The 22,885-nt window shown below is 34.8% G+C and overlaps 1 protein-coding gene across 1 annotated transcript in view; it reads left to right on the top strand.

Moving 5' to 3' along the window:
- The first annotated feature begins 8,805 nt into the window (after positions 1–8,805).
- LOC107742502 (ankyrin-2-like) overlaps positions 8,806–22,885 on the top strand; it is a 55,237-nt gene continuing 41,157 nt past the window's right edge. Inside the window, exons 1-3 of the mRNA XM_016555490.1 lie at positions 8,806–9,240; positions 15,787–15,888; positions 19,267–19,365. Coding sequence (XP_016410976.1) covers positions 9,115–9,240; positions 15,787–15,888; positions 19,267–19,365 — 327 coding nt within the window. The 5' untranslated portion in view covers positions 8,806–9,114. The remainder of the gene's footprint in view (positions 9,241–15,786; positions 15,889–19,266; positions 19,366–22,885) is intronic.

The raw sequence follows: 22,885 nt of genomic DNA, 5'->3' as shown, positions 1-22,885 counted from the left end.
AAATCTTTGCATAGCTATGACAGGAAACACTGGTATCTAACAATGTTTTGGAAAAAAACAACTTAATCTTAAAAAATAAAGAATACACACACACCCAAATAGGAAATAAAACAGTTATCAAATAAGCATGCGACCTATTCTGTGTCCTAAACTCCTGAAACATTGGTGTCTCATATTTTAGAGCAGTCAATGCAGTTTGGGAAAGAAATAAATAAAATCTGTATGTGTGTGAAAGTATTCAGATGTAACCCCCTTTGTAATTGTTAACATTTTCTTAAGTAACTGTAATTAAGTAATTACATACTTTTTTCTCAGTAACTGTAACAGATTACAGTTACATTTATTTTGTAATTAAATTACGTAAATTCCATTGCATGTAACTAGTTACTCCCCAACACTGGTTAAATATGACATATTTTTAAATATATAAATGTATTGTTAAGTTATATAAATGTTATGTAAATCAAGCAAATGAGATAAAACAAATCCCTCATAATACTTTCATAATATAGACAGGAATAAAACTGTACAATTTAGTGTATGTATGTGCTACTGAAGTGGAGATTTCTGGCTCAATGCATGATAAAAAAAAATAATTTTGAGAAAATGCAAAAGCAAAATACACTCTTAAAAATAAAGGTGCTTCACGATGCCATAGAACAGGGATCCTCAAACCTTTTTGTCTAAATGGTTCCTTAAAGAACCTTTAACATCTGAAGAACCTTTCTGTTTCACAAAAGGTTCTTTATGGCAAAAGAAGGTTCTTCAGATTACAAAAAGGTAAGAAACAGATGGTTCTTTAAAGAACCTTTGACTGAATGGTTCTTTGTGGAACCAAAAATGGTTCTTCTATGGCATCGCTTGAAGAACCTTTTGAAGCACCGTTATTTTTAAGAGTGTAGACCAAAATGAACGGAGGGGTGAGGGTGAGAGTATGGGACATGGAAATGCATCTCATATGTTAAAATATTTATGAAACACCAATCAGGACTTCCCGCAAGAGTGGAAAATGGATCAATGACAGCTTGAGGACGGGTGAAAAACAGATGGGTGGATGGATTAGGAACAATTTGAAAGATGTGGTGGATGCATTAAGGAACTGGTCCTTGAGAAGTAAAGATTGTCTTCTAAAAAGTCGAAATTTGAAATGGTTTCCAAGCCCTTGGAAGGATGAATAAACAAATAGTCATTTGCCTTAGTCTTTAGGTTGATTCTCCTGATTAAGTAGAAGTGATGGAAATACTCTATGCACATATAAAGCCAAATACAGGTTCACCTCACACACCTTAACTGATGGAAAGCGTCCCGAGAATTACGTGTCTGCCAAGGTAATGTCCTATGCTGCATGCTACTTGAAAGCATCTATAAGGAGAGGGCAAGGCTCATCACACACACATACATACACAATAGCCTGCCCTTCCCAGAGAGCTAATTGAGTAGAGTGTGTTTACAGAGGCTTGCTGATGCTCTGATGTGATTGCTGTCCCGTCTGCTGTCTGCATACTTTTATTGATCCATCCTTTCTTTCTTTCTCTTTCCCTCTGTCGCTTTTTCTCAATCCTTCAATACACACCTTCACTTTTTCAAAGGTGATGCTGAAGTTAATAGCATTTAACTTATTTGAAAATTGATAGTAGAGTATATATCATAGAGATTAATTATCTGGCATAAAATTACAGCTTTAAAATGGAATTGGTATTTGCCATTTTAAAGCTGAAAGGGATCTCAATTGCATCAGGTATCAAGATTTTAAATGATTGAATTTTCAAAACATATCTTTTCCCACACACTGTCATAATGTGATTTGGATGCAGAGGATATGTTCTGCAGTCATGTGAGGTGGTTACTAAAATATCAGATCTATTGTAGTGGAAAGAGCCACTCCCTAAAACAACTGATAAATAATAAATCATGTGACTTCAAATTACGTGCTTTGCCAACTTAATTCTGCCTGACAATGGCATAACCTGTTCTTTTGAACCTCATATTCATCAAAGATTCCTGAACATTTTTGATGGTTTTCCTAAAAATGTAAAGTAGCATGGTTTCAACATTGATAATAATTGCAGCAAATCAGCATATTAGAATGATTTCTGAAGGATCACGTGACTCTGAAGACTTGAGTAATGATGCTGAAAATTCAGCTTTGCCAGGAATAAATTATATTTAAAATAATTTAAAAATAGAAAACTGTTATTTTAATTTGTAATAATATTTCACAATGTTACTAGTTTTACTATATTTTGATCAAATAAATGCAGCTTCTGTGAGCATACAAGATTCCTTTTCAAAAATATTAAATCAATCTTACTGTTTTGTAACATCCTGATTGCTTTTGAGAAATACATCCCTGAAATGTAAAAAATGTGGTACTGTTGTATGAAAAAGCCATATAAATCAAATGCTTATTAAACTGATACTTACAAACAGGCTATTTTCAATCCAATAGGAAATGTGGTGTCTATGGATTCTTCTTCCTGAACTGAACTGACATGTGGTCATTAAGACATCAGTGACATTTGTCCAGACTTTTGGCTTTCTGCATAAATTCTTGTCCATTTTGCAGTTTACTCTGTCCAAGAACCACCTGATTCGAAAGAAAGTGACTAAGCTAAACCCAGACCAGCAGAGCGAGTGAGATAGAAGCCCTAACTGGGAACTAGCAACTTCAAATCGAATTATAGTGCATTCAGTTTCATATCTTCCAGTCGCATTCGTTTTCACCGCACGTGTCCTTCCTTTCCTCCAGAGTACATGCAGAATCAAATGAGCTGGGCTAAGAATAAGAAGCTTCTGGATTCAGAGTCACCAGGCTTACTGCTATTTGATTTCTGTAAACGTGTTTTCTTTCTTTCAGACACTCTAAGTTAATTTAAGAGGATTCAGACACTAAAGCAGTGAGTGAATGGTTCATGCTGTTGGTGTAGATGACAAAGTCATAGTCTATTATAGAGCAGTATGATAGGATGTAGTAGTAAGCACCAATGACTTGTACTTATAGGTACAGTCATTTTAAACTGTTGCATCAGAGATGGAAATACACTTTTAAATACATGAAATGTGTTTCCATCTTTGTTGCCACAGTTTTGGAAGTGCATTTTCTGTTCTAAAGAAGTGTGCCAATACTTTTGTCCATATAGTGTATGTACAAGTCATTGGTGTTTGGTGATGAGTTTTTGGCTCAAGGTCTGCATTTAAAGTCACACCAGAGGTGTTCAGCTGGGATTAGGACTTGGCTTTATGCAGACCAGTCAAGTTCTTCCACACTGACTGAATCAATCATTTCTTTTTGAACCTTGCATTATACACAGAGGTATTGTCATGTTAGAAGAGAAAAGGGTCCTGTCCAAACTGTTGCTATAAAATTAGAAGCACACAATTCCCTAGAATATTATTATATGCTTAAACATTAAGATTTGTACTCATTGAAATTACTAAAGCAGTCAAACCTGTTCATTAGAAGGGGGTGTCTCAATACGTTTGTCCATATAGCGTATATATATCATTTTTGTATTGCAACAAAAGACGACAAATTGTTAGTGGTAGGACATTTTAGGACAGTGTACTCGAAGAGCATAGTGTTGTTTTGAGCAAAGTGAATTCTACAAGGGTGTTTTTCTTTGGAGTGCATTTGCATTTCTCACTCTCTTGTTTCTGTCATGACACTTCTTCTTTCATCTCTCGCCTTTTATGCGACTTTCTCTCGCTCTCCCTCAGCGACTGCCCTCTTTCTCTCTCTGTGCATCTGTCAGTGTTTGTGATTGGGTGTGGTCTCTACTGATATGAGCTGAGTCTGTGATCATTGATCTATTTATTTCTACAGTGACATTTGAAAGCAGAGAGAGGTTTCCGCCCAGTGTCTTGATGATATAATGAAATGTGAAGCAAATTCTCTAATAGTGAGAATTTTCAGCCCTGTGTCTGGAAGAAGTGAAGCTGTTTCACTGACAGCTGCATGGCATTTACACTTGCGAGTGAGAGAAGGAAAGAAAGAACGGGGTTGCCTTCATGTTTACTAGGGGCTGTAGTTAATAAGGTGAACAGTGGGAGCTATACTAGATGCAAATGCAGAGAGGACTTACAACAAATCTAGTAGGATGTTGATGTAGCATCTAAGAAATGTATTATCAACTCAACTGACAAGATATACAGGAATAGAGATAAGAGAATCGTTCTGAGAGAAATACTGAGAAATATTACATTTAGCACATTTATACTTATTGTGATAGTATTACTAGAAATAATGTCCTGTCAACAGCTAGACTACTAATAGGAATCTTGTAAGAGTTGTGTATGTGTAAGAGTTGCTGTCTCTGGCCAAAATGAGACTTTTTTTGGAGACAGCATAATTTGTTGGCTACCGTTTCAGACATTGGGATTGTGCCTATATGATGCCAAAAATGCTGTCTAGGCAGGTAGCTCACTAAGGGTCGAGACTGTGCCAGGTGTTTGTAAATGGCTGTGTGTGTGTGTGTGTGTGTGTGTGTGTCAGTCATTATTGAGTCTTTAAAACTAGTATGTGTTTACACCAATGCTTTTAAATAGGAATGAAAGACATATTTGTGACTGTATTGGCATTAGCCAGTATTAATGTTTAGTAATCATTTTACAAAAACGTTTTGTTGAAAGCAGATAATATTAAGTTTATAAATAGTATACTGTTTCTTTGTGCTAGTTTTCAAATATACTAAACAGTCATCTTTTCTGCTATACTACAGTTCAAAAGTTTGGAATCTGTAATATGTTTTTGAAAGAATCACCATTTATAATGCCAAAGTTCATTTATTTAGATTTATTTGATCAAGTAGTCTCTTATGCTCACCAAGGCTGCATTTACTTGATCAAAATATAGTAAAAATACTAATATTGTTAAACAGGTTAAAATAACTGTTTTCTATTTTAATATGTTTTAAAATGTTATGTATTCCTTTGATGGCAAAGCTGAATTTTCAGCATCATTACTCCAGTCTTCAGTGTCACATGATCCTTCAGAAATCATTCTTATATGCTGATTTGGTGCTCAAAAAACATTTCTTATTGTTGTAACAGTTAAAAACAGTTGTGCTGCTATTTTTGTGGAGACCATGCTAAATTTTTTTCAGGATTCTTTGAGGAATATAAAGTTCAAAAGAACAGCATTTACAGAAAAATGTCTTTTACTGTCACTTTTGATTAATTTTAACCCATCCTTGCAGATTACTTTTTTATTAACAATCCTAATTTTTATGTTTTAATGCATTGATTTAATCTGCAGCATGTTCTGTATTGGAGTGTAAATACCTTTTTTTCTTTAAAATATCAGACATTATGTTGGTTATTGGTCATAATAACTACTGGCTATTGTATCGGCCAAATATTTCAATATTGCTGCATTTCATGCCTCTACATCGAGTGCATTAAAGTGATGGATCTGTGCAGAGAAACAGGATTGAGGGTTGACTGTGAGTGAGCTTTTATGAAAGATCGATGTGTTGACTAATGGCTTAATAACAAACACTGTAAGAGCTTCAAGACTGAATAGATTTTAGATGATGTAAGTCAAAAAGTGCAGACTCCGCTATGACCGTACACACTGACTAACACATCAACACACTATACACACATAAACTCTAATTTTTGCAATTTCAATTGTCATCATTCACTTTTAGTGGAGATGTTTCCATGTTGCCGATGTTACAGTTTTGATATATCATCCCTGTCGTGAATATTGTACACTCTTAAAAACAAAGTTTCTTAGTTGGCAGTGATGATTCCATGAAGATCCTTTAAAATCCATGGAAACTTTCCATTGCACAAAAGGTTCTTTGTATTGGAAAAAGGTTCTACACATTATATAAAAAAAATATTTTTTACACTAAGAAAAAAATGGCTTCTTTGGGGAACCAAAAATGGTACTTCTATGGCATTGCAAAAACCTCCCTTTAGAACTTTTATTTTTAAGTCTCTCTGGATAAAAATCATTTGCAAAATTACTTGCGTACACATAAAAAAGCTCTCGTTGTTCATCAACACACTATACACACATAAACTCTAATTTTTGGAATTTCAATTGTCATCATTCACTTTTAGTGGCGATGTTTCCATGTTGCCGATGTTACAGTTTTGATATATCATCCCTGTCGTGAATATTGTACACTCTTAAAAACAAAGTTTCTTAGTTGGCAGTGATGATTCCATGAAGATCCTTTAAAATCCATGGAAACTTTCCATTGCACAAAAGGTTCTTTGTATTGGAAAAAGGTTCTACACATTATTAAAAAAAAAAAGTTTTTTACACTAAGAAAAAAATGGATTCTTTGGTAAACCAAAAATGGTACTTCTATGGCATTGCAAAAACCTCCCTTTTAGAACCTTTATTTTTAAGTCTCTCTGGATAAAAATAATTTGCAAAATTACTTGCGTACACATAAAAAAGCTCTCGTTGTTTTTAGTGCAGGCCTCTGACACAGCACAATTTGCCAGTCACAGCAGCTGTGATTGGCGAAACATAAGCATCCTGAGTAATGATGTTCAATAAGTGCAGAGATGATGATAACTTGTATTCCCCTGGGAGCATTGCTCTCTCCACACAGATATCTGAGACCTGGCGCCTCTCTGCATACACTGCTCATGTTTATCACTGTATTGATCCTGTCCTCTGCTTGTCCATTTATCAGCATGACAAGACCTTTTCAAGCTCAAATGAACCATATGTCAAACATCTCTCTTGCGGTGTGGTGTTCTTAACATATTTACAGCAGTCTTACAGCCTGATCTTTATCTGCTACATCATCAAGGTCATACTCGCAAATACAACTGCATATAGCAACATACTGGCGACCAATCACAGTTCTCTAGCATTGTGGCAAAAATGTTTGTTTTATAGATTCTGTATGTTGAGTAACACTGAAACAGCTTATTGTACTCTGGTTGACTGGGTCTAACCTTCAGGTTAAAGGAACTTGATTGATGGCCCATCTTTGCCCTGCTTTCTGTGTAAGTCTGTCTCTGTTTTAGTTACACAGCTCTTGCTGTACTCTGGAGACTATCAGTTGTCATAAAGGATCAATGTTTTATAGATTTTTTTTTTTGCATCTGAACAGATTCTGCTGCTGTTCAGTCTGTTGCTTTTACAACATCAATAACATGAGATGCAGTGCTTGTTAAGGATGACAATGTCTTACTGTAATCTAGCACCATCTGTAGTAAAAAAAATGTTTTTGATTCATATTAAATAATTTATAAGTGGTGGAATGGCACTTTACAAGAATAGAGTTGGAAATAGGGCTTGCATTTCAGAGTTGTTTTGTTTAAAACCTGTTAAAATACTCATATTTATAAATCAAATGAGAGTAGTGTAGATTAATTTGTTGTCTACTATGAATTCAATTAAGGGGGGACAAAAATATGTATAAAAATATTTTATATTGATAAAAAACAGTGCATGATTTGTGTGATATTCTTTTCTGAAAATAATAAAAGAATGAGTTTTAAAAGTATGACAACCCTATTTATGAAAAGTGTAAAATCTGATTTTTTTTTTTAATAACTAAGACAGTTGAACAAAAATATTGTTCATTGTAACTTATATGGTAACACTTTAGTATAGGGGCCAATTCTCACTATTAATAGTTGCTTATTAGCATGCCTATTATTAACATATTGGCTGTTTATTAGTACTTAAAGCACATATTCTGCATGACCATATTCTACGTCGCTAATCCTACCCAATACCTAAATGTAACTACTACCTTTCTAACTATTAATAAACAGCAAATTAGGAATTTATTGAAACAAAAGTTATAATTAATAGTTTGTTAATAGCGAGAATTAAGCCTTAAAATAAAGTGTGACCACATATTTTATAGTCTGTCCTATAGAAATCATAATTCCATTGTTCTAACCATGATAGTGAAGTGGCATCAATGGTTTCACCTGTTCCTACTATGCTCTTACAACACCATAACTATGGTTAATATATAAACAAACTACAGTACATCAAACTACAGAGATCTTAGTGTTCAGTGCTTGTCTTAGGTCTTACCTGAAGGACTCACACACAGTGGTAGATGTATGGATCTCTTATAGCGTGCGATTTAACCAGCAGGTGTCAGTGTGCTGAGGTCTAAATTACTGAGGTGTAGTTACTTTTGCAATCCAAGAGGTGGTGTAGAAGTATTTTGACCGAGAAAACACTTACTGTTGCAGTATGTGTTTACTGGTATTCACTCCATTATCGGGACCAAATGTCCTCACAAGTATAGTAATACGAGTAAATGTTGACCTTGTGAAAGAAAGCATTTATTTGGAAAATAAATCTTTTGTAATCGTTACTGTCACTTTTAAAAGTATTTTTTTAATTACATCAATACTGTAGTTATTGAGACTATCTATTCTAGACTCTGAGAGTCAGAGATTAAGTGAGATCCTACTAAGAAATAGTTTCCTTTCTCCATAGCATCAGCAGTAGTTTAGCAGATACCATCAAATTCAGGGGGATTTATAGTACAATCCCACTGGAGCATCCTTCAGGTTTAAGTGCCTTTTTGAAGCAGTTGGGTCTTTGACTACAGTAGCTGTGTGTTGGAGCGTACCATTCCCCTCCAGGTAGATTTGTATATGTGGCTTACAGTTGCCCCTTTTTAATTGTGTCTCTATTCTTATACACGCACATTTGTGAAGTACACACACACACACTCAATCCTACAGCTGGAATATAGCTGGATGCCTCTACATCTGGACAGACAGGTCCTTTCTCTCTCTCTCTCTCTCTCTCTCTCTCTTGTCCCTAGTTCACACATGGCGATATATATTCAGATTCAGCAAGTGAGGCTTTTCTCTCTTCAGCCAACCAATAGACTGGAGTAACTCTCTGTAGGGGAAAAAAGAGACAACAAACTGCACTGAAGAGGGAATTCACAGCGGATCAGAGTAGTTTAGTCTAAAGAGTTATTCAGAGTGAATTGTGGGAGGACACTGGCACAGTGTGTCCATTATCACCTTATTCAAAGGAGCCATTGGGAAAAGCAGAACAAGGACCCCAACATTTGCTTTAAACCATATGGGACTATTTCACATCTGAAGTGATATAGGAGAACCTGTGCACGGTTTCTGTGGCGGCTGTGGTTTGTCATCATGGCACATGCAGCAGCACACCTGAAAAAGGCACGGGAGCTGGAACAACCTCCTGAGATAAAGGCTCTCGTAAAAGCCAGAGAGAGACGCAAGAAACACAGAGAGAGAGCAGAGCGCAAACACAAGGTATACTAACACTTAAAAACCTCAATTCAAAAAAACTCAAATTCATATGTGCCAGCTCGGATACAGCTGACCTATCACATGTGTCGGTTTAAAGAATTCTGCGATCATTTAATGTCAAAATCTTTACATTTATCATTGCAAAGTCTAGAAAGTGTAATCACACACAGCCCTAATACTATTTAAAATAGTTTATTTCATAATATCCAAATGTAGCATCTAGTAATCCAGTTGCTGTTCTTCATATTTTAATCTGTATTTATTCTATGTGAATTGTTCGTTTTTGTTCTTTCAGTGTTAGCAGAAGTTAATGCAAAATCGAATTATTTTAAAAAAATATTTGATTTTACTTTTGTTTTATATAACTTGCCTTTATGGTTTCTTTATTATTAATAATAATTTTTAATTCTCAATTGTGTACAGAAAGTTATCACCACTGTTACCTGCAGTATATAATAATTAATGCAAATTTGTATGGTTGCATTTTAGTATTTTTGCGCTGCAGATGAGCTCCGGGGATAAATCCTGTAGTCAGCTGTTCCGCACCTGTTTCAGAGCACAGATACTGGAAGAGGCTTAGGAAATAGGATCATCCTGTATGCAGATTTGTCTCTAGAGTGCAAAATCTCATTGGCTACATATGAGATGACATAACCTTTTGATATAACTCATGTATGCTTTAGTTTTGTTCTTGCAATCTGCTAAGCACTTCCAAGTTTTGAAAATGTTTTACTGTATCAAAGATTAGATTTTTTTTAATGGCTGATTTATTCATTTTATTTTATTCAGTTAAAATATATTAATTTATAGTGAGAAACAACCAAGAAGTAGTGATATTTACCACCTTGTTCAATCTTGTTCAGCAAAATGAACAAATCTTCAGTCATTCTTTTTATGCATTTTAACAGAGTTAAAGGGATAGTTCACCCAAAAATAAAAATTCTGTCATTAATTACTCACCCTCATGTCATCCCAAACCCGTAAGACCTTCGTTCATATTCGGAACACAAATTAACACCTATAGCGCCATTTTGGACAGTATCCACTGAACGTAAAAAACGTATGCTGTTCTGTGTCAGCTGCGCCACGCGGATACGTTGTTTACGTTGGTTAGTCTTTGATCTGAATGAAAACAACGTTTCCGTGTGCTGCTGCATACGTTGTTTACGTTCAGTGGATACTCTCCAAAATGTCGCCAGGGTGACGCGGAGGAGATGAATTGTTGCATAAAGTACTTATTTTTGTTTTCTTTGCGCACAAAAGTATTCTCGTAGCTTCGTAAAATTACGGTTGAACCACTGATGTCACATGGATTATTTTAACGATGTCCTTGCTACATTTTTGGACCTTGATCATGGTAGTATCCTTGCTGTGGGAGGGTCACAGAGCTCTCAGAATTCATCAAAAATAACTTAATTTTTGTTCCAAAGATGAACAAAGGTCTTATGGGTTTGGAACGACATGAGGGTGAGTAATTAATGACAGAATTTTAATTTTTGGGTGAATTATCCCTTTAAAATGTTATATTTTCAATCGCAAAATTCCCTGTACACATTCACATAAAATGTTTGATCATATTCAAATCAGGAAATAATTATAATGCAGCCATGGTAAATTATGAGAAACACAAATGACTACTTCACCTCCAGAGTCTTGTTCATTCGTCAAGTGACGGACGCAATGAATGAATCATTCATGAAATATCCATCACCTCTAAAGAGAGGTTGGAAAGGGTTGAAAAAGCAACAGTGTTGATGGGAGTAAAAGTGTTTGTCTTGTCAGCACAAATGTGTCATAAAACAGACTTAATGTGTTATGCTATTTGACCTGGATGGCCTTCTGCAACCTATAACTACTTGACTGGCAGTGTCATCATTACAGTGTTTTTAAATGCCTATGAAACTAGAAATCTTAGCAGGTTATTATACTGTATGTGAGATACATAAGAAGCGGAGAATATTTACATAGAATTAGAATTTGCATGTGGAAATTTTCACGTATAACATAATTTACATGTAAATAGTACAATATACAATTTTATAGTGTTTTTATAACGTTAGTTCCTGAAAAATATTACTATTATTTTAAATGGGAAAGCCTAGTTATATTTTACAAATATATAAAATTTTTGGGACAAAATTATTTTATATAGCAAGGATGCATTTAAAAATGTTTTTAATTTTGCATTTATAAAGATTTCTGTTTCTAACAAAAACAGTTCACTGTGTTAATCAGCATATTAGAATAATTTCTGAAGGGTCATGTGACTGGAGTAATGTCTGCTGAAAATGCAGCTTTGCAATAAATAGATTACATTTTAAAATATAATAAAGTAGAAATGGTTCATTTAAACTATAATAGTATATTCACATTATTTGTGTATTTTTCATTAGATAAATGCAGCCTGGGTAAGCATGAGGAAATAATTTGTTTTAATCTTTCCTGAGAATTACACATTTTGGTAACACTTTACAATAAGGTGTCATTTGTTAACATTAGTTAATGTATTAACTAACATGAACGAACAATGATCAACACATTTATTACAGAATTTATTCATCTTTGTTAATGTTAGTTAATAAAAATACAGTCGTTCATTGTTAGTTCATGTTAATTCACAGTGCATTAACTAATGTTAACAAGCACAACTTGTGATTTTAATAATGCATTAGTAAATGCTGAAATTGACATTAACTAAGATTAATAAATGTTGTAGAAGTATTGTTCAATCTTAGTTCATGTTAGCTAATGCAGTTAACTAATGTTAACTAATGAACCTTATAAGTGTTACCCACATTTTTGTATATTAGTCTACAACAGTGAAATAAATTTGTAAATATAAATAGAGATGCCTCAAGCTACTTTACATTCTCAGCTGTACTTGTACATAGAGTTCACTATGCTTTGTTTTTAAAGGCTAATTATGATGAGTTCCTTACTGTTTAAACACGTTTGTCATTATTGCCCCATTAACTGTAGTAAAACCCATAGTAGGTTGGTTAACTGGGGGCATGGCATTGATCAGGGCAGTCAATGGCAGGTCATTATGTCCGTAGTGGAAGTCAACCAAATGCTGAATAGTCTGGTCAATGCGGACTGCCTTGAGACCAGAGATGACCCACAGACGCTGATGCCTTGATGCCATTTGGTCTGATTCTGTAGCCATTGCTATAGCTGTTTAATCTTTAATTGGATTTATGTGGTGTTAAACCATTTTGGAAGAGCTTTTACTTGAGGATGAGAACCTCTTTTAGATGATGTTCCACGATTTACATAGTCCTCCAAATGTATGGTATTTGGTATGGATGGTATGACAACCAACCAAGGGTTTTTGTAAATAACGCCCTCTTCCTCAGTTGTCCCGGTGGATGCACATTCCTGGCCCTCAGGAGGAAAAGGACAGGTTTCCCAGCTGGCTCTTCCCCAGTAGGATTGCCCCTTGCTGTCCCTTGCTCCGTCACATTGCTGCTTGGGCCTGGAGGGGTTAAAAATAACCCAGCCCTGGATCCTGGACGGGGTGGATATTCAGCCTGATATAGCAATGGGAGACACATTTACGGCCGCAGTTGTCAGTTACGAAGCCAGGCGGGAAGAAAGACAAGACCGGAAAAGAAGAGGAGACAAGAGCCAAGGCGTCTGCCAATACGGGACGCAGATTCTCACAGAAGACACGGGGCAGGGATCAGAGAGAGCACATAAGAGATGGTGTTCGGGACCTGAGGAGAAAGATAGACATGAAAGTTTGGGGGATTTCGCATTAGCTGGATAGATGCTCTGAAGCTGATAATTGAATGGGCTCCTGGGTACTACCTGAAGACTGAGGATAATGCAAACCCATAAAGCTAAGTGCATGTGAGCAAGAATCAATCTCCCGGGGAGCGATTTGATGTTCAGTGGTTGGTTATCACTGGAAGAGGCACAGTGAGTGCGGAAACTCGGTTGATGTAAAGTGTAGTGCAGCTTTTTTGCTAAGCTTTACCATGGGCAATGCGGCAATGTGTAAGGCATGTGGTTCAGGTAAAGGCCTGCAGACCATTGGAAGTGATCCATCTCTGGACCATTACAACAGTTCTGTGGCAGATACCATGGTAAGACAATCTTAATAATATCCAGGTTCAGTAGAGAATTGTTGAGGTGATTTTCCTGCTGAAAAGTCCAGTTGTGTTTGTTATGCTGGGATCGTAATACAGAACATGTATTCAACTTTCAATGTTCTCTCTCTTTTTTTTTTTTGTATGGTGATTGCAGTTAACATCTCATTAAGGATTTTCAACTTCTCAGATCTTGACTTAAAGGGACAGCTCACCCAAAAATTATTATTATTGTTTTTTTTGTTTTTTTATCATTTACTTACCCTCACATCGTCTCTAACCTGTATGACTTTTTTTCTTCTGGGGAACATGAGAAATGCACTCTTGGAAATAAAGGTTCCAAAAGGATTTTCTTAGAGTGATGCCAAAAGAAGAATCATTCTTAATTAAACGAACAGTTTTTATAAGAACCATTTATTTTTTAATAATGTTAATAATCTGAAGAACATTTTTTTTTATAAAGAACCTTTACTGTAATGGAATGTTAAAAGTTCTTCATGGAACAATTGTTACTAATAAAGAACCTTTATTATAGTGAGTGTGTTTCAGGTTTTTTTTTTTTTTTTTTTGGTCATAAAATGAAAACCAATGGGCCCATGGTTATCAACAACACTCTTCAAAAGATTTTCTTTTGTGTTCTACAAAAGGTTATACAGGTTTAGAACAACATGAGGATGGGTAAATTATGACAGAATGTTCATTTTTGGGTGAACTATCCCTTTAAGATGGAAAGCTTCCAATAGGCTTCTTAACTAGTTTAACCAGCAAGACTTCTTTGGTCAACTAGCATCACCAGAAAGACCATGTTAACTGACTAGCTTCACTAACTAAGGTTTCCTGGCCATCAGCATGGCTATATGCTGGCCTGGCTGGTTTGACCAGCATCAAAACAGCACTAACCTACAAAGCCTGCTGGAAATTAAAGCTGTTTGATATGGTAGGGGTTTTTATAGTCAGTATTTCAAGACTTGGTGGTTTAATTAATTTTAATTAATTTGATTTTTATCAAATATAGTATAGTATGTCTTACCTCAGAAAAAGGTAACAATGATCACCACTAATATAAAAGTATTCATTAGCAGTGGTATCACTTTTATTTCTATGAAAAGTGTAATTAATGAGAATTTAAGCGAACAATTTGGTCAGGAAATGTCATGAACCAGATTTGAACTTTTGTTGCTTACATGAGCTCAAATAGTGGAGCATGTGTGAGTGTAACTTGTACAAATGTACAGTGTCTGTTTCCATTGGATAGGTCTTATTCAGATCCTGCATGTGTTAAGATGTGACCTCTCTAAATCTCAGAAGGAGCAGAGGTCATGTCTCAAACATTTTGGTCAATAGTCTGTGATGACCTGACACATTAATGCTTCACACTCCACATGACCCGAGAGCTACTGATCTGTTCATTAGCATCTTAAATACCGCTGCCAGAACTTAGCACCAATGCTCTTGTCAGTTCTAATGTAACAAGATTAAAATAAATACCTCGCTTCCGTTATTGAAAATGCTTGACTTTAGAGGTTTTCATATTTTCGTAACAATACTGTCTGTATGTTTTAATAAATTTTGTGTAGCTTTTGAAGGGTAATTGAAAGGTACCTGTACTCTCTACCTGCTCTGTAGTGTTCATTAATCAGATTTTGTGTTGGTATTGCACATGCAGTTTTTATTGTCACAGTTGTGACTCTTATGCCAAAGGCTTTAAAAGCGATTGCTCTGAAGTAGTATAATCAACACATGTTTGCTTGTTGATGCCAAATCTGAAATTTAATCTTGGCATTAATTTTCTTCCTCACATGGCAAGACTTTCAGTGCATAACCATGGACACATGCAGATCTCTCTCTCTCTCTCTGTGTGTGTGTGTGTGTCTTGTCAGCTGCCTTCATTCTGTTTTGCTGTCTATATTTAGCAGAGTCACATTCAAACACAATTCTGATAAAAGGAGATACACCCACTGAAATCACAACCTTCACATACTCGCTGAGACTTAAGCACATACCATAATCTTTGAGAAAATGAGAAATATTTACAGTACTGTTCAAACATTTGGGGGCAGTAAGATTTTTTTTAATGTTTATGAAAGAAGTCTCTTATGCTCACCCAGGATGCATAAAAACAGTAATATTATGAAATATTATTACAAATGAAAATAACTTGCTGTTTTAATAGCCTATATTTAAAAAATTTAATTTATTCCTGTGATGGCAAAGATGAATTTTCAGAAATAATTACTACATTTCAATTCCATTCGGTCTTACTGACCCCAAATATATTTCTGATATATTATCAGAAATGTCACAGATCACACCCATTTGTTCTTGTTTAATATCTTGGAAATATGTCACATTATGGAAGTAAAATGAGTCGTATTGAATTTGATCACTTGAATATTGCTTTCAGTTTTTTACTAGTGCCGATGTTTCCTAATGTTTTTCCTTTGTGTTGTATAAACAGTCGGACAGTAACACCAGCTTTCTGAGGGCAGCCAGGGCAGGTAATGTTGAAAAGGTGCTGGAGTTCCTCAAGAGCGGGCAGGACATTTCCACATGCAACCAGGTAACTTTTTACATGAAACAGAATTTCAGTGTTGTAAAAATCAAAGAAATAATTGCAATGTCTTCTCATTTATTTTCTTCTCATCATATTTCATACTTTTTTTACAATGCATTTCAAATGAATTCACCAATTGGAGGTTTTGCACACTGTTACATCTCAAGCCATTTAAATTATGTATTTATATGAATTTAATCGAATCTGTTGCGATAAAATCTGTTGAGTAAAGCTGAATTTGAAGTCCATGGTTCTCCAGGAAGCGGGTATAGCCATAAACTTCTTTCCAGCTTAAGAGACATGTTCTGTCAACTCTGTGTTAGCTCCAAACTCTTTAGAAAGTCTTAGTAGATTGTGCTTTGTGAGTGGAGGATAATCCCGATTATTAGAAATGTGTATGCTTTTTTTTTACTTTGCTTTCCTCAATTTTTGTCCAGCCTGGGCACAAATTGCGTTGTTATGATGTATAGAGAGCCATACTGATTCCTGACAAATGCTACATTGTCAGCATTATCAGCTAGTCCTCTGCCAAGCAGTTCTTTCTAGTACATCAAAGCCTTTTTACTCATGCGTGTCTCTGGCAGCTGTTCCCACTCCCGACCTTCTGTACCTTCTGCTTAACTAAACCCTCCCACTGTCACAGCACTGCTGTGTTCAACCATTCCTTACAAATTACCCCTGGCATAACAATGCACTGATATCACAGAATATATTGAAGCTAATTGATCTTCAGTCTTAAAATGTGTGAAGTCCATATTAAACTGATTTCTTTTTAAATCAAACATAGTCAAATGCAAACATGCATGTAAAAAAAAAACATTATTTAAAATTATATAAAAAAACATTCCTTATCTAGTCATATATACACTCTGTCAGTGGAGTGGTACTTACTAAGATGTACTTTTATGTATTAATATGTATCATTTAGGGGTAAATAATGTACAAAGATGTTCTTTTTAACTTTTGTACCTTAGGGTATTGCCCAAATGACAGCTTTTTACCTTTTTTTCTGAGAGTGTATGATTAAATTGTCCTTTTATGAATCTACAGGAAATACCACATGCAAAATACATTCAGTTGAGGTTTGGCACAGACACGAACTGCAAAATTTTCAACCAATCATCTTCACAGTGTTGGTTTTAGCAAGGTGTGCCAACTGCCAAACAAATACTCTTGTGCCATGGAACCAACATGGGAAAAAAAAGAGAAAAACAGTGTTTTAAGTGCCTTAATGTTACAATAAAAATTTTTTGGTGTAAAACTTTTTATGATTGTAGAATAAGGCACATTTCACTAAGTCTGACTGCCATGTGTCCAAATGAAATATTATATATGCTGATACATGATATAAACAACCTTTTATGAAACATTTCCCTTGAAAAGTGTGATTGTGCTGTTTATTTATTTATTTTGTATTTGACATTAAACGCAACTGGACGTGAAATAGCAAAAAATGTTTTAATGTAAGTGACGGGTCTAGTCAAACTAGTAACAATAAAAGATAGTCCTATATAATTTAATTAGTTTATTCAAATTTTCCGTTGAAACATGCATGTAAAAAAAAAAAACATTATTTAAAATTATATAAAAAAAACATTCCTTATCTAGTCATATATACACCCTGTCAGTGGAGTGGTACTTACTAAGATGTACTTTTATGTATTAATATGTATCATTTAGGGGTAAATAATGTACAAAGATGTTCTTTTTAACTTTTGTACCTTAGGGTATTGCCCAAATGACAGCTTTTTACCTTTTTTTCTGAGAGTGTATGATTAAATTGTCCTTTTATGAATCTACAGGAAATACCACATGCAAAATACATTCAGTGAGGTTTGGCACAGACACAAACTGCAAAATTTCCAACCAATCATCTTCACAGTGTTGGTTTTAGCAAGGTGTGCCAACTGCCAAACAAATACTCTTGAGCCATGGAACCAACATGGGAAAAAAAAGAGAAAAACAGTGTTTTAAGTGCCTTAATGTTACAATAAAAAATTTTTGGTGTAAAACTTTTTATGATTGTAGAATAAGGCACATTTCACTAAGTCTGACTGCCATGTGTCCAAATGAAATATTATATATGCTGATACATGATATAAACAACCTTTTATGAAACATTTCCCTTGAAAAGTGTGATTGTGCTGTTTATTTATTTATTTTGTATTTGACATTAAACGCAACTGGACGTGAAATAGCAAAAAAAAAATTATGTAACGGGTCTAGTCAAACTAGTAACAATAAAAAATAGTCCTATATAATTTAATTAGTTTATTCAAATTTTCAGTTGAAATGGACTGAAATGACATCAGAGACAAATGTCATCGGGTTGCTATGACCCCATTATTATGTAATGTGCTGAATTTGCCTCTGCTATGATGTATAATAGATTTGACCATGACATTATCCATTATGATGTCATCTGGAGTCACCAGTAATGAGCACATCAGTACAACAATGGACGGGCATTCCATGCTGTTTTCTCTCAAATCCACTCTTCTAATCCTCGCTGAGTGATATTGCAATATAATCTGCCCATGGTTAATCTATTTTTTTTTCTTTCCACTCTTACCGGAATCTCTCTCTCCGGATGTGAAAACTCCTCCAGCTTTCATTATCCAAATAAATGAGATTAGCGTTTCGTTAATTCTCTCTGCTTTTAATGACAAGTCTGATTGTTAGCCACACTGCGTTACACAAGAGCTGTCATGATTTACCCATCAAGCACGGAATGAGGTGCATTAGTAAATTAAGACAGGTGGTGATGTTTGAATAAAGGGAATGCTTATTTACAGCTTGAGAAAAATGGATTAAACACTAAAATTCCATTTTTAAACATGTAAGCTTGATTTACTAATAAGTGACTTTTTACATGATATAATGAAAATCACATGTTTCATAATGACTAAAATTCACAATGAACATTTTTCTGGTCATCGCACTAAAATATAAAAAAGGCTGTTGCCAAATTTAGCCATAGTAAATCTGTGATAATTGTTCTTTACAAATAGGATTTTCAAGCAAGAGATAAAATAAAATAAAATAAAATTGTTATACTATATTATGTTCTAATATATTCAACATGAAATTTCCATAATTAATCTTTATTTTTTTGTAGTTAATCTTTTTCAGCTATACGTAACGATTCTCCAATTAATGAACTCAGAGGATGTATCTCAGAGATCTAGTATAGGAAACATTTTTATTCTAGCATTATAAAATGACCCTTCCAAAAGTCTGTTTTTTAATGCAACTTGTATATTGCTATTATTTATCATGAGCAAAATTTGTTGCTGTCTTGTTCTGTATTGTATCCTAATATCAAATCTGTACTGATTGTATTAATCAGGAAAACGTATTGATCACGTCTCCCTCTGTGCATAGAATGGACTCAATGCGCTCCATCTAGCAGCCAAAGAGGGTCACGTGGAGCTGGTGGAGGAACTTGTGGAGAGGGGTGCGACCGTGGACTCTTCAACCAAGGTTAAACACACATAAACACTGATAAATTGGAGGGAGGGGTATGTGATTCCCAAATGGCGAGAGAGAGAGAGAGTAAATCTGACGGAATGCCAGTCATCCAGCACTGTGTATGATGAGTACAGTTGGACTCTGGTGACTCCTGTCATCTGACACACAGGGCTAAACAGACACACCCACACAAGCCAGGAACTATAAACACATGACCAGCAATCACACTGACAGCAAGGAGTTCTATGAGGACAAAAGCTATTGAGACTTTGTGTTGGGCAGAAATGTGATTGTTTTAGTGTTTTTCATTCATTTGTTTTATTATGGACTAGATTTGAAAAAGTCCTTTTTTGCCTAAAAAGATTTCTGCAGATCAGGCCAATGACAGCTTTTTACCTTTTTTTCTGAGAGTGTATGATTAAATTGTCCTTTTATGAATCTACAGGAAATACCACATGCAAAATACATTCAGTGAGGTTTGGCACAGACACAAACTGCAAAATTTCCAACCAATCATCTTCACAGTGTTGGTTTTAGCAAGGTGTGCCAACTGCCAAACAAATACTCTTGAGCCATGGAACCAACATGGGAAAAAAAAGAGAAAAACAGTGTTTTAAGTGCCTTAATGTTACAATAAAAATTTTTTGGTGTAAAACTTTTTATGATTGTAGAATAAGGCACATTTCACTAAGTCTGACTGCCATGTGTCCAAATGAAATATTATATATGCTGATACATGATATAAACAACCTTTTATGAAACATTTCCCTTGAAAAGTGTGATTGTGCTGTTTATTTATTTATTTTGTATTTGACATTAAACGCAACTGGACGTGAAATAGCAAAAAATGTTTTAATGTAAGTGACGGGTCTAGTCAAACTAGTAACAATAAAAGATAGTCCTATATAATTTAATTAGTTTATTCAAATTTTCAGTTGAAATGGACTGAAATGACATCAGAGACAAATGTCATCGGGTTGCTATGACCCCATTATTATGTAATGTGCTGAATTTGCCTCTGCTATGATGTATAATAGATTTGACCATGACATTATCCATTATGATGTCATCTGGAGTCACCAGTAATGAGCACATCAGTACAACAATGGACGGGCATTCCATGCTGTTTTCTCTCAAATCCACTCTTCTAATCCTCGCTGAGTGATATTGCAATATAATCTGCCCATGGTTAATCTATTTTTTTTTCTTTCCACTCTTACCGGAATCTCTCCAACCAATCATCTTCACAGTGTTGGTTTTAGCAAGGTGTGCCAACTGCCAAACAAATACTCTTGAGCCATGGAACCAACATGGGAAAAAAAAGAGAAAAACAGTGTTTTAAGTGCCTTAATGTTACAATAAAAATTTTTTGGTGTAAAACTTTTTATGATTGTAGAATAAGGCACATTTCACTAAGTCTGACTGCCATGTGTCCAAATGAAATATTATATATGCTGATACATGATATAAACAACCTTTTATGAAACATTTCCCTTGAAAAGTGTGATTGTGCTGTTTATTTATTTATTTTGTATTTGACATTAAACGCAACTGGACGTGAAATAGCAAAAAAAAAATTATGTAACGGGTCTAGTCAAACTAGTAACAATAAAAAATAGTCCTATATAATTTAATTAGTTTATTCAAATTTTCAGTTGAAATGGACTGAAATGACATCAGAGACAAATGTCATCGGGTTGCTATGACCCCATTATTATGTAATGTGCTGAATTTGCCTCTGCTATGATGTATAATAGATTTGACCATGACATTATCCATTATGATGTCATCTGGAGTCACCAGTAATGAGCACATCAGTACAACAATGGACGGGCATTCCATGCTGTTTTCTCTCAAATCCACTCTTCTAATCCTCGCTGAGTGATATTGCAATATAATCTGCCCATGGTTAATCTATTTTTTTTTCTTTCCACTCTTACCGGAATCTCTCTCTCCGGATGTGAAAACTCCTCCAGCGTTCATTATCCAAATAAATGAGATTAGCATTTCGTTAATTCTCTCTGCTTTTAATGACAAGTCTGATTGTTAGCCACACTGCGTTACACAAGAGCTGTCATGATTTACCCATCAAGCACGGAATGAGGTGCATTAGTAAATTAAGACAGGTGGTGATGTTTGAATAAAGGGAATGCTTATTTACAGCTTGAGAAAAATGGATTAAACACTAAAATTCCATTTTTAAACATGTAAGCTTGATTTACTAATAAGTGACTTTTTACATGATATAATGAAAATCACATATTTCATAATGACTAAAATTCACAATGAACATTTTTCTGGTCATCGCACTAAAATATAAAAAAGGCTGTTGCCAAATTTAGCCATAGTAAATCTGTGATAATTGTTCTTTACAAATAGGATTTTCAAGCAAGAGATAAAATAAAATAAAATAAAATTGTTATACTATATTATGTTCTAATATATTCAACATGAAATTTCCATAATTAATCTTTATTTTTTTGTAGTTAATCTTTTTCAGCTATACGTAACGATTCTCCAATTAATGAACTCAGAGGATGTATCTCAGAGATCTAGTATAGGAAACATTTTTATTCTAGCATTATAAAATGACCCTTCCAAAAGTCTGTTTTTTAATGCAACTTGTATATTGCTATTATTTATCATGAGCAAAATTTGTTGCTGTCTTGTTCTGTATTGTATCCTAATATCAAATCTGTACTGATTGTATTAATCAGGAAAACGTATTGATCACGTCTCCCTCTGTGCATAGAATGGACTCAATGCGCTCCATCTAGCAGCCAAAGAGGGTCACGTGGAGCTGGTGGAGGAACTTGTGGAGAGGGGTGCGACCGTGGACTCTTCAACCAAGGTTAAACACACATAAACACTGATAAATTGGAGGGAGGGGTATGTGATTCCCAAATGGCGAGAGAGAGAGAGAGTAAATCTGACGGAATGCCAGTCATCCAGCACTGTGTATGATGAGTACAGTTGGACTCTGGTGACTCCTGTCATCTGACACACAGGGCTAAACAGACACACCCACACAAGCCAGGAACTATAAACACATGACCAGCAATCACACTGACAGCAAGGAGTTCTATGAGGACAAAAGCTATTGAGACTTTGTGTTGGGCAGAAATGTGATTGTTTTAGTGTTTTTCATTCATTTGTTTTATTATGGACTAGATTTGAAAAAGTCCTTTTTTGCCTAAAAAGATTTCTGCAGATCAGGCCAAATGTCTCATATAGTCCGAAGTCCTCATTTGCAAATAGCTGTTCTTGTTTTATGCATACACTGTAATAAAAAATACAGCTGTTTATCCGTTTTTCCATTTATTTCTTACAGTGTAAACATCACTGAATTGTGTTAAATTTATTCATTAAAAAAAGTTTAAAAATTGCTTTTGGTGTAAGGAAAAAAACTATATCATGAAATTTTGCATCTGAAATAAATGTGATATTTTGTTATAGATATTTTTATTTTTAGAATTTATTTATTCATTTCATTTCATTTTATTTGAGATTTATAAGGTAAAGCAAGCCCACA

Source organism: Sinocyclocheilus rhinocerous, unplaced genomic scaffold (assembly GCF_001515625.1).
Source record: "Sinocyclocheilus rhinocerous isolate Xijiao unplaced genomic scaffold, SAMN03320098_v1.1 scaffold496, whole genome shotgun sequence".
Classification (NCBI taxonomy): Eukaryota; Metazoa; Chordata; class Actinopteri; order Cypriniformes; family Cyprinidae; genus Sinocyclocheilus; species Sinocyclocheilus rhinocerous.
This window is presented reverse-complemented; position numbering and strand designations above follow the sequence as displayed.